The 20,284-nt window shown below is 35.2% G+C and overlaps 3 protein-coding genes and 1 non-coding gene across 12 annotated transcripts; 1 reads left to right on the plus strand and 3 right to left on the minus strand.

Moving 5' to 3' along the window:
* Positions 1-1,441: 1,441 nt before the first annotated feature.
* Positions 1,442-4,892, minus strand: LOC130727380 (uncharacterized). 9 transcript variants are annotated; one of them, XM_057578490.1, is made up of 7 exons: positions 4,753-4,892; positions 4,510-4,551; positions 4,119-4,230; positions 2,682-2,937; positions 2,117-2,204; positions 1,864-1,930; positions 1,442-1,768 (listed from the first exon to the last, which is right to left on the minus strand). In XM_057578490.1, the coding sequence occupies exons 1-7, from the start codon at positions 4,875-4,877 to the stop codon at positions 1,718-1,720; spliced, it is 741 nt and encodes a 246-aa protein (XP_057434473.1). In that variant the 5' UTR covers positions 4,878-4,892; the 3' UTR covers positions 1,442-1,717. The 9 variants fall into 9 exon arrangements, with proteins under 9 accessions (XP_057434473.1, XP_057434474.1, XP_057434479.1 ...); XM_057578491.1 differs by having other exon boundaries at positions 4,510-4,635; positions 4,753-4,876; XM_057578496.1 differs by having other exon boundaries at positions 4,506-4,635; positions 4,753-4,876.
* Positions 4,893-6,115: 1,223 nt separating this feature from the next.
* Positions 6,116-10,739, minus strand: LOC130727379 (phospholipase D alpha 1-like). Its single transcript, XM_057578489.1, has 5 exons — positions 10,633-10,739; positions 10,373-10,498; positions 10,184-10,264; positions 7,607-9,467; positions 6,116-6,887 (listed from the first exon to the last, which is right to left on the minus strand). Exons 2-5 carry the CDS (start codon positions 10,466-10,468, stop codon positions 6,445-6,447), a joined length of 2,481 nt encoding a protein of 826 aa, XP_057434472.1. The 5' UTR covers positions 10,469-10,498; positions 10,633-10,739; the 3' UTR covers positions 6,116-6,444.
* A 2,201-nt stretch (positions 10,740-12,940) lies between these two features.
* Positions 12,941-13,013, plus strand: TRNAA-AGC (transfer RNA alanine (anticodon AGC)). The gene has a single exon. It is a non-coding gene; the product is annotated as a tRNA-Ala (tRNA).
* A 458-nt stretch (positions 13,014-13,471) lies between these two features.
* On the minus strand, positions 13,472-18,592 carry LOC130727382 (phospholipase D alpha 1-like). The gene is made up of 4 exons (XM_057578499.1): positions 17,813-18,592; positions 16,576-16,641; positions 14,573-16,439; positions 13,472-13,983 (listed from the first exon to the last, which is right to left on the minus strand). The coding sequence occupies exons 1-4, from the start codon at positions 17,939-17,941 to the stop codon at positions 13,541-13,543; spliced, it is 2,505 nt and encodes an 834-aa protein (XP_057434482.1). The 5' UTR covers positions 17,942-18,592; the 3' UTR covers positions 13,472-13,540.
* Positions 18,593-20,284: the final 1,692 nt, after the last annotated feature.

The following is a 20,284-nucleotide window of genomic DNA, read 5'->3' on the forward strand; positions in this document are numbered from 1 at the left end:
GTAATTTCTTTCCTTTTTCCTTTGTCTGACGGAAAGGAACAGCATATGTATTATGTGATCCTCAATGGAGAAAACACGCACATAAGAGAGATATCTTTCCTTTACAAATGCACTGTATTAGAAATGGAATGCATCAATTATATTAAGTAAGCTGACATAAGATATGTTGGACTAGTTCTTGAGTTTGCCTAATACTGTTCCAATCAACTGGGCAATAAACATATATTAGCCGGCTCAAATTCTAGACAACCTTATTATAATTATTTGTATGATAGGAAGACACGTGTAAATTGTGAAACATGGTTGTCTTTTTCTTCTCGACACAAGGAAAAAATAGGAGAAACAAATAAATGGTTATCTTGAGGACACGGCTAATCAGCGTTTAAGTCCAAATTGGAGGCTACATGTCATGCATTATGTATATACCCATGATTATTCTGCAGATAGAATCTCAATTTCACACCACATTTTCAACCGTTTTTCATTTTGTCGTGCTTCCCTGTTGTTATCTTGTTTGATTCAAAGGTGAAAGGTGCTTGCTGCATGCTTATGAACCAACATTATCACCCCTTGCCTTACGTCTCTGTGACACAGAAAAGTAAGAAAATATGATTCAAAGAACCGTGCCATTTCATCCTATTTCTTCTTATCTCATGCCAATTCCCAAGCCAGATGAGGTCACTATCAATGTGAACAGACTTGCTTCCCAAACTGCTACAACGACACTCATTTTTATTTTAATAAGAAAAAAGTTTTGTGGGAGAAGAAGATCTTGTGAGGGATGATCAAATTAATAGTTTATTTAAGTAAGTTATTTACATAAACTCTTCAAAACTTCATGATATCTTCCAAGCAGGGCCTAAATAATATTTATTGTGGCAGTTGGCTGCCATCCCTAAGGCAGAAAACAGAACAATTTTGTGAAATTCTCGCACTCACTGTCATCGATGGCTCAATTAGAAACTGTTCTTATGGTTGCAGCTGGATTTGGAATTGGTTCGGTCAAGAGCTGGTGCAGTCACTACAACCACCAAATCCAGCAAAAATCGTAGTCTTTAAATGAAGATCGGACAACTCACATTCTAAATTCATGTTTTAATTCTAATTTGTTGAGATTGAAATTTAGACCGTAACAAATTGATGTTTTAATTCTAATTTGTTGAGATTGAAATTTAAACCGCAACGGCTCTGATTTTTTTTATGCAGTGACTGCATCAAATGCAGTTGATGGGTCTCGCAAATTATATGGTCCAAGATCATAAAACACTTGCTGTCCTTCCAGCTATAACATCTCCTGTGTCAGTTCTTAATAACATAAGTTCTTCGGGTGTTTGGTCAGTTGTTTGTGTAAGTGAACGTGTCCACACGCTTAGAGATAAAAAATAAATGAAACAATTCTTATGAATTGAGTTAAAAGTCGGTCCATGTTGTATTCAACAGATATCCAAACACAGAGCGGTTAGAAAAAAAAGCTTGCATCACAGCTTAAGCATGAAATTAACTTAAGTACATCACAATTACTTTGCTTAGAAAAGCAGGAAGGATTACAAAATCTAATCTACTTCATGTAGAAAGGAAGCCTCTTAAAAATAAAATAAAGGTAACTAATATGAGTTAGCCCATTTACAACTATCCAATAGAATATTAGGAGGATGAACAAATTCTACCTCACGTCCTCTCTCCACTAAAATCTAGGGTGAAAAGCCTTTCCTGCTAGTCATACAAGCCCCTCTAGCTCCCAAATGTCAACAAGAAACTCAACCATTTCCTGTCACGTATAACGGTATAATCAGTTAGGGCCATGTACTTCATTATACGAGAATATCACCAGATAAAGAAGCAAGTTAGAATGCAAGAACTTACTCCAAGAGGAATGGGCTGGCGAAATGGCCTGGTGGTTCCGAGTAGACTCTCGTAGGTAGCATTCCAACTGTAAAACATAATTTTCAGAATTGAAGCTTGATATACAACTTATAAAGTAACCTAGAATTAAAATGCCCAAGAAAATGCCCACACAATCAATGGAAATGTCATGATATACTATTTTTCCTTTGTAATATGTTATTATGCAATTCAATACTGAGCGCTTCCTGCAGAAAGCATACATGTACACTACCTTATTCTGGATTCTCCAACTTGCATCCGTCGCTCGGTCTTTTTATTTCCAACCCATTGTTTCCTTGTCTGCTTCCAGAGACGAAGACCTGCATACATCAGATTGTTGTTCTTAGAATAACAGTTGATATATACACAACAAAATGTTAGAAAAAAATACAGCAGTGGATATCCTATACAATGAAGAAAAAAATTTATATATACAGATAAAAAGATCCTGAAAACTAATTTTTAACTTTAAGTTTCATGAATAGTAATCAGATGATTCAGATGAAATTAGAAAATTTCAGCAAGATGAAAGAACCTACAGTTTACAAGAAGAAAAGATACAACGAGGGAAATAACACATGCAGTGTCTGTGTAACCAATTTGTCACAGTGAGCAAATCAGATATATGTCTGGCATGATTCTACTAACAATTGGAGAAACTTTGTTTCCAACAGGAAACAGCAGATTAAATGGCTACCAAGAATATACAAGATTATTACAAACACCCTCTGATAAGTATGATACAAACTGATGCGCTGACAGATATTAGATGAAGCGACATATAACAGTGCACTTGCCATGATTGACAAATTCTTCAGGATGATCAATCTGATTGCCAGCACTGCTTTGAGGATCAGAAGGATGGTTTGGTATGGTAATTGATGAGAAGCTTCTCTGGGAATAACCTGCACTGTGATCCATATAGAATGAGCTGCTGCTCCAAATATCTTCTGATCTGTCATAGTTATTAATTGCTGAGCCTTGAGTTATTAGCCCCTTAGATGCCTCATCCATTGAGATAGGTTTTGGAAAGCATCCAAGACAACCTCTGCTCTGTTACAAACCACAAGCATGATTAACACTGACTATTAACTATAATTAGTCTGCCAGTTTTGATTTAAAGAAGATGACATTTGTCACAAAGATTAGCTGATAATTAATCTCCCAGCTTGGATATAAAGAAGGTGACATTGATGACAAATATTTGCATGATTACAGGTGCCAGTTACAACCCAGCAAGGGTGGTTCACTACGACCAAAACAATACATATACATTAAAAAACAGAGAGGTATTGGAGCCTACTTTATGTGTATTTTCATCTATCAATTATTTTGGAATGTTAGCTGAAGATGTTTTCAGGTCCACACTGAACAAATATGAACTTCCTCTTATAGTTACCCATGTCTTTGTCCTGTGCACCATAAAAGAACAGGTTCATGTTTTGATTTTAGTTTTTCTATTACAGGCTATAGACCCATGATTTCCATATATTAATGAACTTGACTTATTTGATTAAGCTAGCAATCTCAATTCTTAAATTTGGTAATAATAATAAACTATCTATAGTACCTATTTCATGCACAAATAGATAAACAGAAACAATCTTACCCTTCCAAGTCCCAACACTTTCATGTCAATTAATTACCTCAAGCCCTGTTTGGAAGAGTTTATTTAAGCATATCTTATAGCATAAATGCTGGTTCAGGTGTTTGGGAGAGCTCATTTGAATAACTTATGACTACCTATAAGGTGTTAAAAGCTTACTTTCATAAGCTACTCCAATTAGCTTATAAATAAACGCCTATACCAACCTATAACCTATTTTGAGCTTATTTCATTAAGTTTCTCAAATTAGCTTATGAATAAGCGCTCAATTAGGCTGTTTAACCAAACACACCCTAGATTAGGACACCATTCTCCTTACAGTGACATCGGAATTGTGGCTTACTGAGTTCAACTTTTAAATGGCAGAAACAGAAAGCACAAGAACACTAAAGTAAGTTCTTCCCATTTAAGTTCACACTAACAGAGGGGCCAAAATTGTATGTACCATATTACCACTAATAGCTTATGAGGAATCCAAGGAAAGAATGACAAACAATAAAGGTGAATATCAGGCAACCCTGTACACCCACGAAATCTCATGCTTCTTAAAAGCAAATACAAAGATATCAAATTTACAGTTTCCTGAAATTCCAGAACCACACCTAAAAAATCAGCAACACCTAATCACCTCAAGCAGGGTTTTAAATTGAGGCTGCGCTGCGGAAGTGCGGACAAACGCGTGCAGCGGTAATTGCGTTCGCGATGCTGATATAGGGAGGCTAAAACCCTTTATGTTTCGGCTGCAATTTCAGTTGAAGACCACAATTTAGAACCATGTACTACTCAAGTACAGCAGCCAATTCTAAGCTTTCCAGTGAGACCAGTGACATTGGATCTCTCACACTCACACAACCCAATCTCAGAGTTCATTTTCTTCCCTTAACTTCTTAGTCAACAAAAGCTCACAACCACTAGAAAAGTAGTCTAAAACCACACACACACACATATAAATCATAGACACAATCTTTGTTAATATTTCATTGATGAAAGAAAGAGAGAAGAAGAAGGAACTTACTTACCCCATACAGGCGAGAATCTGAGAGAGCCATGGAGGAACATATCTACAAATATGCATTTACAGAAGTCAGAGAAGAGATCTGTAACCTAAAATTCTGTGTCCAAGAATAAGGAGATAAATCAATACCCTGCATAAACAAACTATCATTAACAAAAATAAAAAAACTCTCAGAATTTTAATAAAGAAAATAAAACGGGGAGAAAACGTAAAAGAGTAAACTTGTTGAGTAAGAAAAACGGAAAACCTGAAAGATGAGGATAACATGGTTGTAAATCGAAAAACAGAAACAATAGTAGCGCCGTTTCCCCAAATCTTAAAAAGGTTTGTGTTGTGTTGTGCCACTTTCAGTTGTTTGCTTTGCTTTGTCATGTTTAGATAAGATCGATGGACTTTTTTTTAACTTAAGCCAACAGGTTTCCCTCCTTTATTTTCCTTTCCATTTTATTTATTAAAGAACTATTAAATTTAATTTTTATTATCATTGAAATTAACAATAGTTATAGATTACTTTCAAAAAAAAAAACAATAGTTTTAGATTGCCCTCATTCTGTCTGAACCCTCTTGCTTGACCTCGTTTCCTGGAGCTTGATTGTCGTATATGGATCTAGTCTCAAGTCTTAGGGCCTAATTCTTCCCTCTTTGTGGCTGCTCTGATGGGTTTATGGAGGTGGAGGAATGAGATGGTTATTGGGGGAATAAGTGGACTGTAGACTTTGTGTGCAGCTGGATTTGCAAAGAACATGGATATCATTTGCGTTGGTTGATTTTGAATAAGTCTCATGATGATGATGTTGGTTTGTGTCGATCTTGAACTCCTTCACCTTCTGGTTATGTTTCTCTCTCGGTTGATGGCTCTTTTAAGCATGATCGTCACCTCATGGGGATGGGGGTGTTGCTTGTGACTCCAATGGAGCCTGGCGTCATGGTTTCTATGTTGGTCAGTGTGGGGGTGATCCTGTGTGTGCTAAGGTTTAGGTCGTAAAGCTTGGTCTTGAGCTTCTTTAGAGTATGAATGTCTTGAGCTTTTTTAGAGATGCTTATGGATGGAAGGTACGAGCGTCATGTTCATACTGGTGATTTTGTGAATGATCGAAACTTGTTGGGTTGGGATTGAGAGATTCAGCTTAGACATATTTCTCAGGAAGCTAATGATCCTGCAGAGTGCAGATTTCTTTGTCGAGATGGGTGCCTCTTCTCAATGCACATTTATTGTTCTTGAGGATTCTTCTGCTCGGGTTATTTCATCAATATTCCTGGATGCTCTAGGGGTGTAGTTTTACTTGTTTTTTAATATTCCGATGTACCAAAATAACAGTACGATATAATATTATATATTTTCACTTTCAATATAATATTATACAATACAATATTTTTTATTTGAGAGGCATGTTCTATTTATTAATATATATTTTTACTTTCAATATAATATTATAATTGGATATATAAAAGAAATAAAAATTATAGAAAATGAATCTCACCATTCTAAAGACATTGCTTCTGCTATTTCAGAATCCACTTCCACCTGAACAAGTTTTTGTGCAGCAAAAATAGTTGCATCCACTATCTAGTTAGGACTCCTGTGGATAAGCATTTCATTGGAAAAAAAGTGTTGCAAAATATGCTATTTTCTTATTTTTATACTTTTACTCAAAGCCTCCTAATGACATATACATTAATGATGGTTTTTAACCTTCCCAAACATCTGTCTTAATGTGTGTGTAATGTGTTGGAAGGGTCTGGGCAAATTCTATATGTACACCCTTAATTATTCAATTTAAAACATGGCCTTATATAACAAATGGTAATAGTAATGATTTACATCAATATATAATCAAGTTATTGCATCTACTCTCCTCCAAATAATTAAGCAATTCAATTACATGGTTCAACTTTCTAAACTCTGTCTCATGATAAGCTGGAGTACTTAGGATAGTGGCTAGGTGGTGAGAATTGGAGGAAGGTACTCTGATTTGGAACCCAGAATCCGAGCCTTTGTATCTGGAAAATATTCAAGCCCTGGAAATGTTTTTATGGCTCCATTGTTGGTCACTTCTATGGGGTAACGCATGAGGTGGTGAAATGCTCTGAATTCATCAAATGTTTCCTTTGAGTAAATGTCCCAGTTGTTCTCAGCAAGGCGATTCACAAGATTGATGCAGTTCAAGCTTTCTGGATTGTTAAAGATGCTTGTGTCACCAAGATCACCAAGGTGCTCAAACCATAGTGCACGCCTGAATCCATAGATTTGTCCTCTTGGGGGACCATTGTATGTGGCATGGCGTGGTTGGAATGCACCCATTGCAATCTCTGTATCTCTTCCACCATCCATTGATCTCTGGTTTATGTTGGCAGAACCAATGATTATGTACTCATCATCCACTGAAATGGAAGCAAAAGTTACCACAATTTGTTAGCTCTTTACCAAATGTGAAAAGAACATAATACAAATGATTCAAAAGTGCCACACAAATGTAATTATAGAAGATCATAGACATTTTAATATCATAAAAATGCTTAAATAAATTTTTAGTCTCTCATCTTATACTCAAACTTGGGGTTTTGGTCCATACCGACTAACTAGTAGGGTTTGTTCTCTTACTTTTACAAATAACTTCGCTCCTGGTTTATAAATATTCCACAATTAACTGGTTATATGACTTATGTTGTTGCCAAATCAAATATAATAGCTAGCACTTTTAACAACAAATTTCTTAGAGATCAAGAAATGATATATTTTCATAGAGTATAATTTCTTTTCTATAAAAAAAAACTAGCCATTCATCTCATTTGCAAGCGAAATATGTCACGAATGATTACTCTAGACACATGACATTGGTGATCACTGTGTTAGTCATATCACCAATTAATATTGAGATATTAAAAGGCGCATATCGAAACCAAAACTATATGTCAAAGTAATAATCAAACCTGTAAAGACTAGATAATAAGGACCAAAATAAATCAGACCATTTAATTGACACTAAAAACTTCTTTAAGTGCATATTTAGATTCATGGTATAAAATCACAGTGAAATGATTTTCTAATGTGTTTCGGAACATTTAAGTGTTTGAAGAAATAAGTATTTTGAAACTCTTACCTATCATCATCTTGGAATGAACATAGATCATGAATCTTCTGGACTTTTGTGCTCTACTATAATCACTGCCTGGCTCTGGTGCCTCTGTAGGAGTAAGCTCATCATCTTTCTTACCCTCACGGTTTCCAAGGCAGAAAAATGTCAAGTAATCTCTTGGATTAGCTCTAATTCCCTTTCTCCTAATGGCTTCAGCTATATCAGAATACATCATCTCCATTGTCCTCCTCTGCCAATCCAATATTGCTTGAACTGAACCACTCTCAGGCACACCTTCTGGCCACATTGGTATCACAATGTAAACAGCAAACCTCTCTCCAGCTTCAATCTTACTCACAATCTTCAGTGAAAGCTCCTTTGGTATAAGATGCAAAGCATTGATATCCTCAACTTTGATATCAGATGATTTCCAACCATATGAACTCCCTAGGAAATACTGATTTTCAATGTAGATGAAGTTCTTTGCTCTTCTTATAGCATTTATGTATGCGTCTTGAATGCTTCTATCAATGATGTTATCTTTGCCACTGACAAGACCCTTTTCAGAAGCTTCCTCTGGTTCTTGTGGGAAACCAGAAGCAGCACCACCATCAATTGACCTGAACAACTGAACATTCCATTTCTCATTTTCATCTCTCTCTACTGCAGTGGATTTATCTACAAGATACTTATCAAAAAAGCTTGAAGAGAGTAAAAATTGCTTCCTTCCAACTTGCTTATCCCACCTTTGCTCAAAATTACACAACACATCAAATGCAATTGGTCCTTCCAATTTGCAGTGAATATCATGCCATGGCTCTCTTGGACCTCCTTTGTTAATGGAAGCCCCTGGGAAATTTGGCTGGTGGAAATCATCATGATGCTCAGTTTTCAGAGATGAAAATAGAGGATGTTCTTGTGTGTCATATCTCCCATCACAGAGATCAATCCCACCAACAAAACTAGTAACGGTTCGCTTCTCTGATCCTTGAAAATGGCTGTCAAGAATTACACTCTTCTGGTGATGAGTGAACATGGTTGAGATTTCAAACCCTTGAACTATGCTTCTTCCATTACCAGGATCACGCGGGCACAGAACACAATGCACCTTTGTGTTTCGGAAATACACTGCAGTTTCCTGATCATGGGTTGCCATCAAACCATCTTTCTTGAAATCAGGAACAGAGGTTCTGTCATCCCAAACAAGCATGAGAACAGTGACACCTTCATCAGCTTTCTTCTTTAGCAGCTTCCCAAGTGTGATGCTTTTTTCTGAGTCTCTATTTTCTGAGTCTCTGATCAAGGTGATTTCAGTGTACACAGACCAACCAGTTATGTAGATAAAGTACTTAGCATCAACAATTGCATTGTAAATATCCTCCCAGCATTTCCCAGCAACATAGTATTTCGATTTGTACAATGGAATCCACGGCACAGAGCCATGAAGAACATGGGCATCATGGTACAGGGTAACTCTGCAACCCTGTTTTTGATTGAAGAAAGTGTGGGGAACTCCTTGAAATTGTGGTGTTCTTAGTCCTTGAGACCAGTTTGCATCATTTTTTACATCAAAAAACTGTATTCTGACATGGATTTCAGGGCCACCTTGGAGGGGATTATGATTCACATCTAGAATCTTAACCCATTTATCCACTATGTTCCCCTGCAGAAGTTGATCAACAGGGACATAGGCTCTGCCAATTAGAGTTGCACTCACAGGGTTGGCTTGTTTGACAGTGAATATGATGTTGGAAATTGAATGGGCAGAGTATATGTGAAAGGTCTCATTCCATTTGGGGCTGGAGGTTTGATTTGTTATTACTCTAGTCCTTGCAACTCTTGCTTTATCCAAATCAACTGTTGCATAGAGACCTATTCCAGTAATCTGTGAAATGTTTTTAATGGTTGAGAATTAGTACTTTAAAAGAAATTTCACATGTACATGTTGCTTACATTACATATTACATGGAATTAGTGCATGATTGGTGGAAAAAGAAGTCAAAATTAGGGTGAACAGCTCACTTAAGCTAAGGTTTCGGTTGAAAGAGTTTATTTGAGTTTATTTTATAACATAAATGTTCATGCAAGTGTACCTATAAGTTTTATTTTCATAAGTTGTTCATAGTAGCTTATGAATAGAAGTTTATGCTTATTTAGCATATTTTCAACTTATTTTAACAAATTTCTAAGATTTGTTTATCAATAAGCGTTTATGCGTCATGCGATAAGTGCTTATGGTCATTAGCCCTTAATTAGGTTATCTTTCCAAACACATCTTATGCAGGTGTGGAAACTCATTCAAAAAGTCATGTCGTCAAAATGATAGTTGATAGAAGCAATTTCCCTCGGTTTTTGCCTCTATCCACAATTATTTTGATTGCACCATGTCTTTCGAATGAGTTTTCAAACATGAACCGAGTAAAATTGCTTCTATCCACTATCATTTTGACTTCCAAATATGAAGTAAATGAAATTGCTTCTATCCACCATATAATTCATTATAGTTTTCTACCGCGTTTTCAAACATGCAATAAACTTGTCAATAAGAAAATAAAATAAAATGTGAAATAGCTACAAACTCATGTCAAGAATTAAAGATACCTCAGGTTGGCATTGGTATTGGCATAGCAAACAACTTTTCAGTTGGGATAAAAATTTCTTCCCCGTGCCGGAACTTGGACCCTTGTTTACAAAAATTGAAGATATGAATGAACAAAAACATAATAAGAGTTCAGATACCAAGTAGAGTTCAAATTGAAGAGACAAAGATTTTCAATTAAGTTAAGGCACCTTGTTGCAGATATTGAACATGCACCGATTAAGAGTTTGTAATGTATCGACCTCATATATAATAACATCGAGCCTCCCATGAAGCAAATGTGACATTATGTTATTCTATCTTTCTCCCTATATGTGCTGTGAAAAGAAGTGTTATATATAGGTTTAAGTTTATACAACACATCCATTTTATGCAGCAGATTTTATGGAATATTAACTAGAATCAATGGCATGAAAATGGGAAACTTCATGTAGTAATTAAGTGCTCTTACATGGAAATGCATAAAGGTTCGAAGGGAAAATGCTGATGACGGTAGCGTCCTTATGAATTATGATGAAGGCCTTGATTTGAAATGGAACATTTATAACTGTAGATGGGGGAAGAAGAGGGAGAATCTGATCCATATTTTGTCTTGAATCTCAAGCAAGAGATGTATAAACATAAATTTCAAAGAGAGATTCTTTTGTGCTCTTCCCAAGTTTGAATCAGTTCCCCCCCTAACTTGCAAGCAAGAGATGTTATTAAGCTAGAGAAGCCTAAGTTTCTATTTCAGTTTTGTTCATGCCTAAAAAGTCTTACTATGTTTCTGCTTTATAAGGATGACAACTATGAAGGAAGAGATATTTGTATGGAGAATATTAATTAGAACTAGAATCATTATTAATTGTTAAAATCATTTGAAGGAATGCTTTAGCACACTGTTTTGACAAGGCATGCTGGCCTAATTTCTCCATTACACTTGGTATTGGCAATAATTCTCAGTGGTTAATTATAATTTTTAACTGCTACTTTAACAGACATAGGCAACACATGGTTTTTTTTCAACGGGAATCCAATTCATAGATTAATCAATAGAACGAGATACATCAGAAACCAAAAGAGAGCTAATATCTCTGGAGGATAATCCTCAATGCAAACTCCACTTGGGTACTAAAGGCTAGTGATTGGAAGCTAATTCATATTAAAGATAAACATTAAGAAATCTAAAATCTAAACTAAGAAAAGATAAGAACAAGATAGAAAAGAAAGACTTGATCAATTTTCTTGTTATCCATTTCAACAACAAAAGATACAATTTATAGGTAAAGGTTAATTCTCCAGATGACCAATAAGTGACATCATCCTAACAGAGGGTATATACTATAAGCTTGTAGTAGATGGCTCATACCGATGAGCTTATAGATATTGGACCTTATGGACATTGGGTCTCATGAAGTTTGTCTTTTTAGTGTTTATAGTTTTATTAATCTAGTTTTAGTTTTCATACTCTTATTAGATGTCAAACTTCTAGTATATTCCCTTTATTAGGATGATGTCACTTGTTGGTCATCTAGAAAATTAAGCTTTAGCTATAAATTGTATCTTTTGCTGTTGAAATGGATAATAAGAAAATTGACAAAGTTTTATTTTATCTTCTTTTCTTAGTTTTCTTTTGATTTTCTTCCTTTAATTTTACTTGATAGAGTTTCTCTCTACCAGCTTGACACTTAATAAGAGTATGAAAACTAAAGCTAGATTCATAAAACTATAAACAATAAAAAGATAAATTGCATAAGGCCCAATGTCCATAAGTTCCAATATCTATAAGCCCATCAAAATGAGCTTTTTATTAGCTAGCTTTGGCAAATAATTAGCTACATAATTACCTACTATAGGAACAAACTTCAACAGAAATGACTCAAAATAGGCATAATCCTTGAGATAGTCATGAATTACTGCATCCATATAGGAAGAATTTAGTGTAGCTTTCCACAAGCACATATGGTTGTTAATTAGGAAAATATGGGTGAACCGCCAAATAGTAGTGACATCCATCAATACTCACTTTTACAACAGTTTTTTACCATTACGAAAAATGGATGTGGGTGATTCACGTAACATGGTTGTTGTTTTTTTATAAAAATTGGAGGACACGGTTATTATTCCGATAGAAGTTATAGGGGGGAGCAATTTTTCAGACTACTACACTAACCGTTGATTCAAGATCATCAGTTAAAAAATAATTATATCGAGAAAAAACAATGGATGATGGATCAGACATGAACTACTTAAAAAATCAACTTATAATTATAATCTCCCCGTTATTCTTCCTTTCCCAAAATTTCTAATTCTAATTACATTTTCTATTTCAAGTTTGGTTTCAATAAAATTCCTGCCAATTTTTATTGTATCTGAGTTTTAATAACGAATTAGTCACTTATAAAATTAAATATTTAAAAATGGATGTCGTCATCATTCGGAAAATAGTTGCATGTTCCTCCTAACATATGTTTTTCCATACTTTCAAAATTATGTTTTCATCTTTACGAGAGTTTAATTTCCCTCGCACTAAACTCATTTCCCTCCCACAAACCAACACTTTGTTAGTGGTAGGATATCATTACAAATCTTTAAAATGTTATTTGTTAGTATTTTATTTTTCACTCGGTATTACAATTTTGTTAGGCATCAATGAGTTGAAGCCCAATAAACAAAAAAAAACTATCAGAACAACCCAATACTCTGACCAACAAAAAAGACCAAAAATATAAAAAAAAAACTAAGATAAGTATGCAAATAACAAAGGTATATCATCAAATGGGGATGTAGCTCAGATGGTAGAGCGCTCGCTTAGCATGCGAGAGGTACGGGGATCGATACCCCGCATCTCCACTTTATTATTTTATTTTTTACGAACGAAATTCTTTCTGGGCCATAAAAATTTGGAATAGCCCAACACAATAATTAATAGAATCTCAGGCATAGAAGCCCATTTCGTTAAAAATACATTTCAGCCGAATAAAAATATATATAAATTCAATGTTACTCTAAATTTGGCCCAAACTTATACATAATAGTTCACATTTTCTTTTTGCTAAACACATAATAGTTGAATATCAATGCACTTAAACATGAAAGAAAACTATTCTATCAAGCAAATTTTGAATTTTTATACAATGTTTTATTTCAAAAAATATTTATACAAATAACTCAAATCTATTTAAAACTATTATATTCTTTATATTTAGCAAGTAAAACGATATCAAGAGAATTAGTCTTCAAAATATAGTAAGAGTTTTCTTTTTGAAAGAGAAAATATAGTAAGAGTATTCATTACGAATAGAGCAGAATTTCAAGTTTATTTTTATTTTTATTTTTGGCCATCACATAATTTCGAGTTTATATTCACAATGTGTTAGTTAAGTTGTAAGAATTGGAGGAAGGTAATCAGATTTTGCACCAAGAATACGAGCCTTGGTGTCAGGAAAAAATTCATGTCCTGGCGGTGTCGTTATGGTTCCATCTTCAGCAATTTCTACAGGATATCGTAAAATGTGAACCGATGCTACACTTTCATCAACCGTGTCCTTCGTGTATAATTCCCAATTCGTCTCAGCAATGCGATTCACTAGTTTCACACATTCCTCACTCTCAGGCTCGTCGAACACATCGTGAGCATACCCAATATGCTCGTACCACAATGCTCGCCGAAACCCGTAAATCTGGCCTTGTGGCCTTTGTGGACCGTTTGATGCTAGATGATGCGGTTGGAATGCTCCCATTGCTATCTCTGTATCTCTTCCACCATCCATTGATCTTTGGTTGATGTTGGCGGAACCGATGATGATGTATTCATCATCCACTGAAACAACAAAGCAATTCACCAATGTTAGGGTTCAATTAATGCTCAACTTGACATTAGCGATATAAGTGAAAATTATTTTGAGTTTATTTTGATTAACTTATGTTAGAACTCATAAATTAGTCTACCTCTAAATTATTATTTTTGTCAATGCAGAGCTTCAAGACACTCTTCGGTAGGATTAGAATAAACTTTGATACTATTTTAGAATTCAGGTACAAATTTACCCTAAATTTAGTTTAAATATTAGGATTCTTATACTTTTTATGAGAATTACATTAGCCATGTGTATAATTAACATAGGACTAACTTTTTTTAGCTAAATTTATGTCTAAGAGTGTGTTTGATTATCTCTTTGAGTAATCTTGCTTACATTCCCTTAACAAGAAAGTGAAAATACTAATTTATGGGTTTTGGACTCACATGTGTGCTTATAAATAATGTGTACTAACTTATGGGTTTTGGACTCACATGTGTGCTTATATTTAATCAAAACTAGGAAACTACATATCCCTAATTTGCATGAAATTAAATACACTTAATTTGTACGAGCAAGAACATATGATTTATAGAAGTAATGATCTCTTACCTATCATCATCTTGGAATGAACATAGATCATGAACCTCCTAGCATTTTGTGCTCTTCGGTAGTCACTGTCAGGCTCTGGTTCCTCTGGAGGAGTGTATTCTCCTTCTATCTTACTCTCCCTCTTGCCAAGGCAAAAGAATGTCAAATAATCTCTGGGGTGTGCTTCAATATTCTTCTTCTTGATGGCATCAGCAATGTCAGAATACATCATCTCCATGGTCCTCCTTTGCCAATCTAGTATTGCCTGAACTGAAGCACTTTCAGGCATACCTTCTGGCCACATTGGGATCACTACATACACAACAAACCTTTCCCCTGCTTCAATCTTGCTCACAATCTTCAATGACAACTCCTTTGGTATCAGATGCAAAGCATTGATATCCTCAACTTTGATATCAGAACTTTTCCAACCATATGAACTCCCTAGGAAATATTGATTTTCAATGTAGATGAATTTCTTTGCTCGTCGAATAGCATTTATGTATGCATCCTGAATGCTTCTGTCAATGACATTATCCTTGCCACTAATGAGGCCGAATTCAGCAACTTCATCTGGGGCTTGGGGGAAGCTAGAAACAGCACCCCCATCAATGGATCTGAACAACTGAACACTCCATGTGTCCTTATCCTCTTCTGATACCATTGCATCAGATGGATGCACCAGAAATCGATCAAGCTCATCAATTGACATCAAGAATTGCTTCCCCACTTGCTTTTCCCACCTTTGCTCAAAATTGAACAACACATCCCATGCAATAGGCCCTTCCAGCTTGCAATGAATGTCATGCCATGGCTCTCTTGGACCACCTTTCTTAATGGAAGCTCCTGGGAAATTTGGTTGATGGAAATCAGCATGATGGACTGTGTTCAGAGTTGAGAACAAAGGATGTTCACGGGTATCATATCTCCCATCACAAAGATCAAGTCCACCTATAAAACTTGTCACACTTCGCTTCTCTAATCCTGTAACTTGACTGTCAAGAACTATAGTCTTTTGGTGATGAGTGAACATTGTTGAGATTTGAAGACCTTGAACAATGCTTCTTCCATTATCTGGGTTACGTGGGCACAACACACAATGAACCTTTGTGTTCCTAAAGTACTGTGCAGTTTCCTGATCATGGGTTGCCATCAAGCCATCTTTCTTGAAATCTGGAACAGAGGTTCTGTCATCCCAAACAAGCATGAGAACATTAACACCACCATCAGCTTTCATTTTGAGAAGTTCCCCAAGGGTGATGACGCTTTCTGAACCTAAATTCTTTGGGTCTCTAACCAAGTTTATTTCAGTGTAAACTGACCACCCTGCTATGTAAATAAAGTGCTTAGCATCCATGATTGCACTGTAAATGTCCTCCCAACATCTTGCAGGCACGTAATATTTTGTTCCTGATATAGGAATCCATGGGGTGGAACCATCAGGGACATGGGCATCTTGGTACAAAGTGAGACTGCAACCTTGTCTTTGGTTGAAAAATGTACGAGGAACACCTGAAAATGGCACATGTATTCCTTGGGACCATAGACATGCATTGTCCTCGGTGACACTAGAGAATTGCACACTGACACGAATTTTGGAGCCACCAGGGACAGGGCGATGATCTTCTTCATCTAGTATCTCAACCCATCTGTTAATTATAGGGGTCTTGATGACTTGCTCAACAGGGATGTAAGCTCTTCCAATTAGAGTTGCTCCAATTGGATTATCATCTTTTACAGTGAATATAATGTTTGAGATATGATGAGCACAATATATTTCAAAGCTCTCCTTCCACTTGGGGTTGGAGGGTTGGTTTCCTATCATTCTGGTCCTTCTAACCCTTGCTTTGTCTAAATCCACTGTTGCATATAGTCTTGTACCAACAATCTTCATGAAGTTTGTACATGTTATGACTAATAAGAATTTTTTTTTCACATATGTTTATGTATAGAAAATGAAGCATGTTTCCTGCAAAAGTGAAAAAAATTGAAGTGCAGAAAGGTGGAAAAGTTAGTTAACATACCTCAGGTCGGCACAGCAGACAACCCTTAACTTGGGCTAGAAGTCTCTTCCCCTTTTGTGTTGTGCCCTTTACTCAAAAAAAAAAAAATAGAAGAAAATGAAAAGGCAGATTGAAAAGAGCGTTAATTTCTCTTCAAATTAAAACGTAAGGGATGCAATAAAGCATTTGAGTGCATATTTGGATACACAATGAAAAACTAAAATAAGGTAAACTAAAAATTATGGTAAACAACAACAAAAGCTAAAAGAAGTTGCTTCTATCTACCATGATTTTGACTCTCCGTGTTTTTCTATTGTGTATCTAATATCCACACATGCAATGTTGCAAAGAAATAATGTGAAATAAGTTGGATTTTTATGAAAGTATATATTTTTGGATAAGTTTACTTGAAGAGTGGTTTTTCTAAGTAATATAATGACTAACTTTGAAATCACACAAATAATTAACCCATAGGTAAAGCAATTATAAAGTCAAATACGAGTATATTCTTTCATTATATATTTATGGCTTAATTTAATTTTTGGTCCTTTTAGTTTAGACCGTGTGAATTTGGTCTTGTACATTTTTTTGAGCTAATCAATTCTCTTTATTTTCTAAAATTAAGCAAAGAAAAACTTGAAAGAAAAAAATTAAGCAAATTTGGTCTCTCTCAATTTGCACATGCATAAAATCATTAAGTGCTCATTTTATTTCCAAATAATTTAGAGTTATGATGGATATGATGTATGATGTAGTTTTAAAATTTAAAAGTTAAAATTTAGTGAAATGTTATTAAAATTTTGAAGGATTTTTTAGTATATGGCATTATGATTTAAAGAGGTGTGAAATCGAGGTTTTTTTTAATTAATGTTTTGATTAGTGAGTTTTGATATGAATAAGGTATACAATGGTTATATTTTTTCGTATAAACATCTGGTACCGGTCACCCTCTTATTCAATGTGAGAATATTTTTCTTAAAAAACAAGATTGTAATGATTTTGAATAGAATAGTAATAGTAATGATAGAGTGACTTGATGTGCAATAATTAAAAAGTTGAGAAACTAAAGGGGACTAAAATTTGATATTCAGATAATTACAGAATCATCATTTTCAAACATATATCCTAATTTGAAAATCATCTTTAACTCCTTTAGTAATGTGTCAAGCACATCATTCCATTTCATCATTAAAAGTTTCTTTTGCTCCTTTTTTCCCTTAATGATTGATTGAACAAGAGAGAGATTTAATGGAGATACCTTCCGCAAGAATTCCAAATTACATCCAGCTTGCAGCCTATCAACTTCAAATATGGTTACCTTAAGCTTCCCATGTAGCAGCTGAGGCATTTTGTTGTGTTGCATTTTATATATACTTCTCCCCTGCATCCTATGCTATGATCAGTATCATAACAAATAATATTCCAATTTTCACAAAATGTAAAAGACTAATGGAGATGGCTGATAAAAATGGGAATTTTTTCTTCTCTGGAAATGTAAATGCATGGAAACAATTAAAGGTTACATTCAAGCTGATAGTTATGTATAAAGAGACATGGAGAGGGAATCTAGGAGTATTTAGTTTGAAGAAAGAGAAGTGTCTTGGGAGAACAATAACTAGATTTGATTCCCTCCTTCTCCTTGGCTTGAAGGGAGCACTTGCTTACTTGGAATGGACTAGGAGCCTGTTTTGCAAAGATATGTGGCTTGTCCATAACCCAAGTTACCATTGCTTGCTAGGATTAATGTGTAGCGTCCTATACATCCTCATACCTATTTTTAAATATTTCGTAGAAAAAAATGCTTTTTTACCTTAAACTTAAAAAAAATATATTTTCAAGTGAAGTTTTAAAAATTAATGGCCCATGAGCTAGCTCGTGGGGCACGGGCTGGCTGGACTTGTAAATTAGTAGCCTGCATCAATTTTAGTTCGGGCCAAATCGGCTTGAAAATATGCTTGTCCATTGTTGGCCATCCCAAATTGACTCCCTCGACTAGTTTGATAACCTCAAGTCATTTTGAAAACATAAGATTTATTATTTTCATATTTTAAATACGAACAATATTATCACTTAACAGAAAAATCGCATAATTGTCGCTTATGTGTGTTAGTAGAGTTGAGTAGAGACAGCCATTCTAGAACACCGGTTGGAACCAGCTATGGCAGAAACGACAACTCTAAGGTGGGCACTTGCACGAATTCAGGCTTTGGAGCTAGACACAGTAGTTGTTGAGTCTGATGCCCTAACAGTGGTGAATTCTTTCAATAATGGAAAGGGACGACCTACGCTGGAACCAATTATTCAAGATTGTCCGATGCTTGCAGCTCATATCCCTACTTTTAAACTGCAACATGTTAAGCGGGATGCCAATAAAGTAGCCCATATTTTAGCGTCGCTTTGCGGCGGAGTATCCAAACCATTGTTGGTGGGAGAACTTTCCTACTCAAATCCAAACTGTGCTTTTAGCAGATGTATTTTCAGTTATTATCTAATGAAGTTGCATTTTCCATCAAAAAAAAAAGAGTTGAGTATTGAATTAGTTCGATCCACTTAAGTCTGAGCCTTACTTAGCTAGGCCCGAGGTTTAATGGATCGAGGTGTAAAAGCACGCATTATAAATCGATCGACGTTTTATGAGGTCTACCTCGCTTAGCCCACGAGCTAAAATGCTAGCGGCATATTGCCGCTCAATAAAAATTAAAAAACCTATAAAATATTAAAATAATCTAAATGTATTCTCAAATTAACTAGTCACATGTATTTTTTTTTGAAAGTAACTAGTCACATTTTTTTTTGAAACTAAACATAAATATTATTAAGGGTCAACTGGTCGAGAAGTAACTGGCCACATGTTAAACACGCTAAGAGCATCTCCAATGCAAGGTTCTTAGTTCTTATTTTGGAGTTAAGAACTAAGAACTAAAAACTTTACCACTGGAGGTGCTGACATGGACTCCTTAGTTCTTAAAAGGCTTAATTGCACTTTTGGTCCCCCACGATTACAAAAGGCACGATTCCGGTCCCCAACAAAATTTTATTGCATGGAGCGTCCCCCACGTTATGCTCCGTTAGCAACTTTAGTCCGGACCCTCTATTCCGTTAGTTTTCAAACGTTTCTCTCTCCTAAAAAAGAATTAAAAATTAAATATTAAAATTAAAACTCATAAAACATGAATATTGTTCTTTATCTTTCTTTATCTTCTTCCTCTTCAATTTCATCATCTTCATTCCATGGAAAACTTTGAATCTTTTCAGAACATTTCATGTAATTTATTTGTTGCAGATTTCAATCTTGCAAATTAAAAACTCATAACATGTAATTTCTTTGCAGCATATCTAGAACAACAGATGCAATTTGGAATATGAAATCAAACAAATCTGGAAGGATAGGAGATATAATAACAGATCTGGATGGAAAAATGACAGGATAAAAAATTTCCAAAGAAAGAAAACATATCTGGAATCAAACTACCGCCACCATATCTGGAATCAAACATATCTGGGTCGTTGAAAGGGACGAATTGAAGCCATGGGTTTTACCTCTTCTTCTCCTTTCATTTTCCTCTCGCAAATCCGAGTCTGAAAGTGATGAAGGAAGACGTGGGTTTTACCTCCTTCTCCTTTTCCTCTTCTCCCTTCAATTTCTTAGAAAAAATATGAATCATTTTACATTCTGGAATCATGGGGTTTCTTCATTCTCTTATTTTGGGTTCTTGGATTCCTCATCCAC

This window comes from Lotus japonicus, chromosome 1 (assembly GCF_012489685.1).
Source record: "Lotus japonicus ecotype B-129 chromosome 1, LjGifu_v1.2".
In the NCBI taxonomy this organism is placed as follows: domain Eukaryota; kingdom Viridiplantae; phylum Streptophyta; class Magnoliopsida; order Fabales; family Fabaceae; genus Lotus; species Lotus japonicus.

Bases quoted from the DNA above. Each gene is read 5' to 3' on its own strand.
- LOC130727380 (XM_057578490.1), bottom strand. From the start codon at position 4,877: ATGACAAAGCAAAGCAAACAACTGAAAGTGGCACAACACAACACAAAC. The intron at 2,205-2,681 runs GCAAGTGCACTG...TGATGTATGCAG, and splicing joins TGAAGAATTTGTCAATCATG to GTCTTCGTCTCTGGAAGCAG. The intron at 1,769-1,863 runs GTAAGTTCTTGC...TATACGTGACAG, and splicing joins GCCAGCCCATTCCTCTTGGA to GAAATGGTTGAGTTTCTTGT.
- LOC130727379 (XM_057578489.1), bottom strand. From the start codon at position 10,468: ATGTCACATTTGCTTCATGGGAGGCTCGATGTTATTATATATGAGGTC. The intron at 9,468-10,183 runs GTATCTTTAATT...AACATTTCACAG, and splicing joins AATACCAATGCCAACCTGAG to ATTACTGGAATAGGTCTCTA. The intron at 6,888-7,606 runs GTAAGAGTTTCA...CTTCCATTTCAG, and splicing joins TCATTCCAAGATGATGATAG to TGGATGATGAGTACATAATC.
- LOC130727382 (XM_057578499.1), bottom strand. From the start codon at position 17,941: ATGCAGGGGAGAAGTATATATAAAATGCAACACAACAAAATGCCTCAG. The intron at 16,642-17,812 runs GTATCTCCATTA...TTTTGAGTAAAG, and splicing joins ATTTGGAATTCTTGCGGAAG to GGCACAACACAAAAGGGGAA. The intron at 13,984-14,572 runs GTAAGAGATCAT...TTGTTGTTTCAG, and splicing joins TCATTCCAAGATGATGATAG to TGGATGATGAATACATCATC.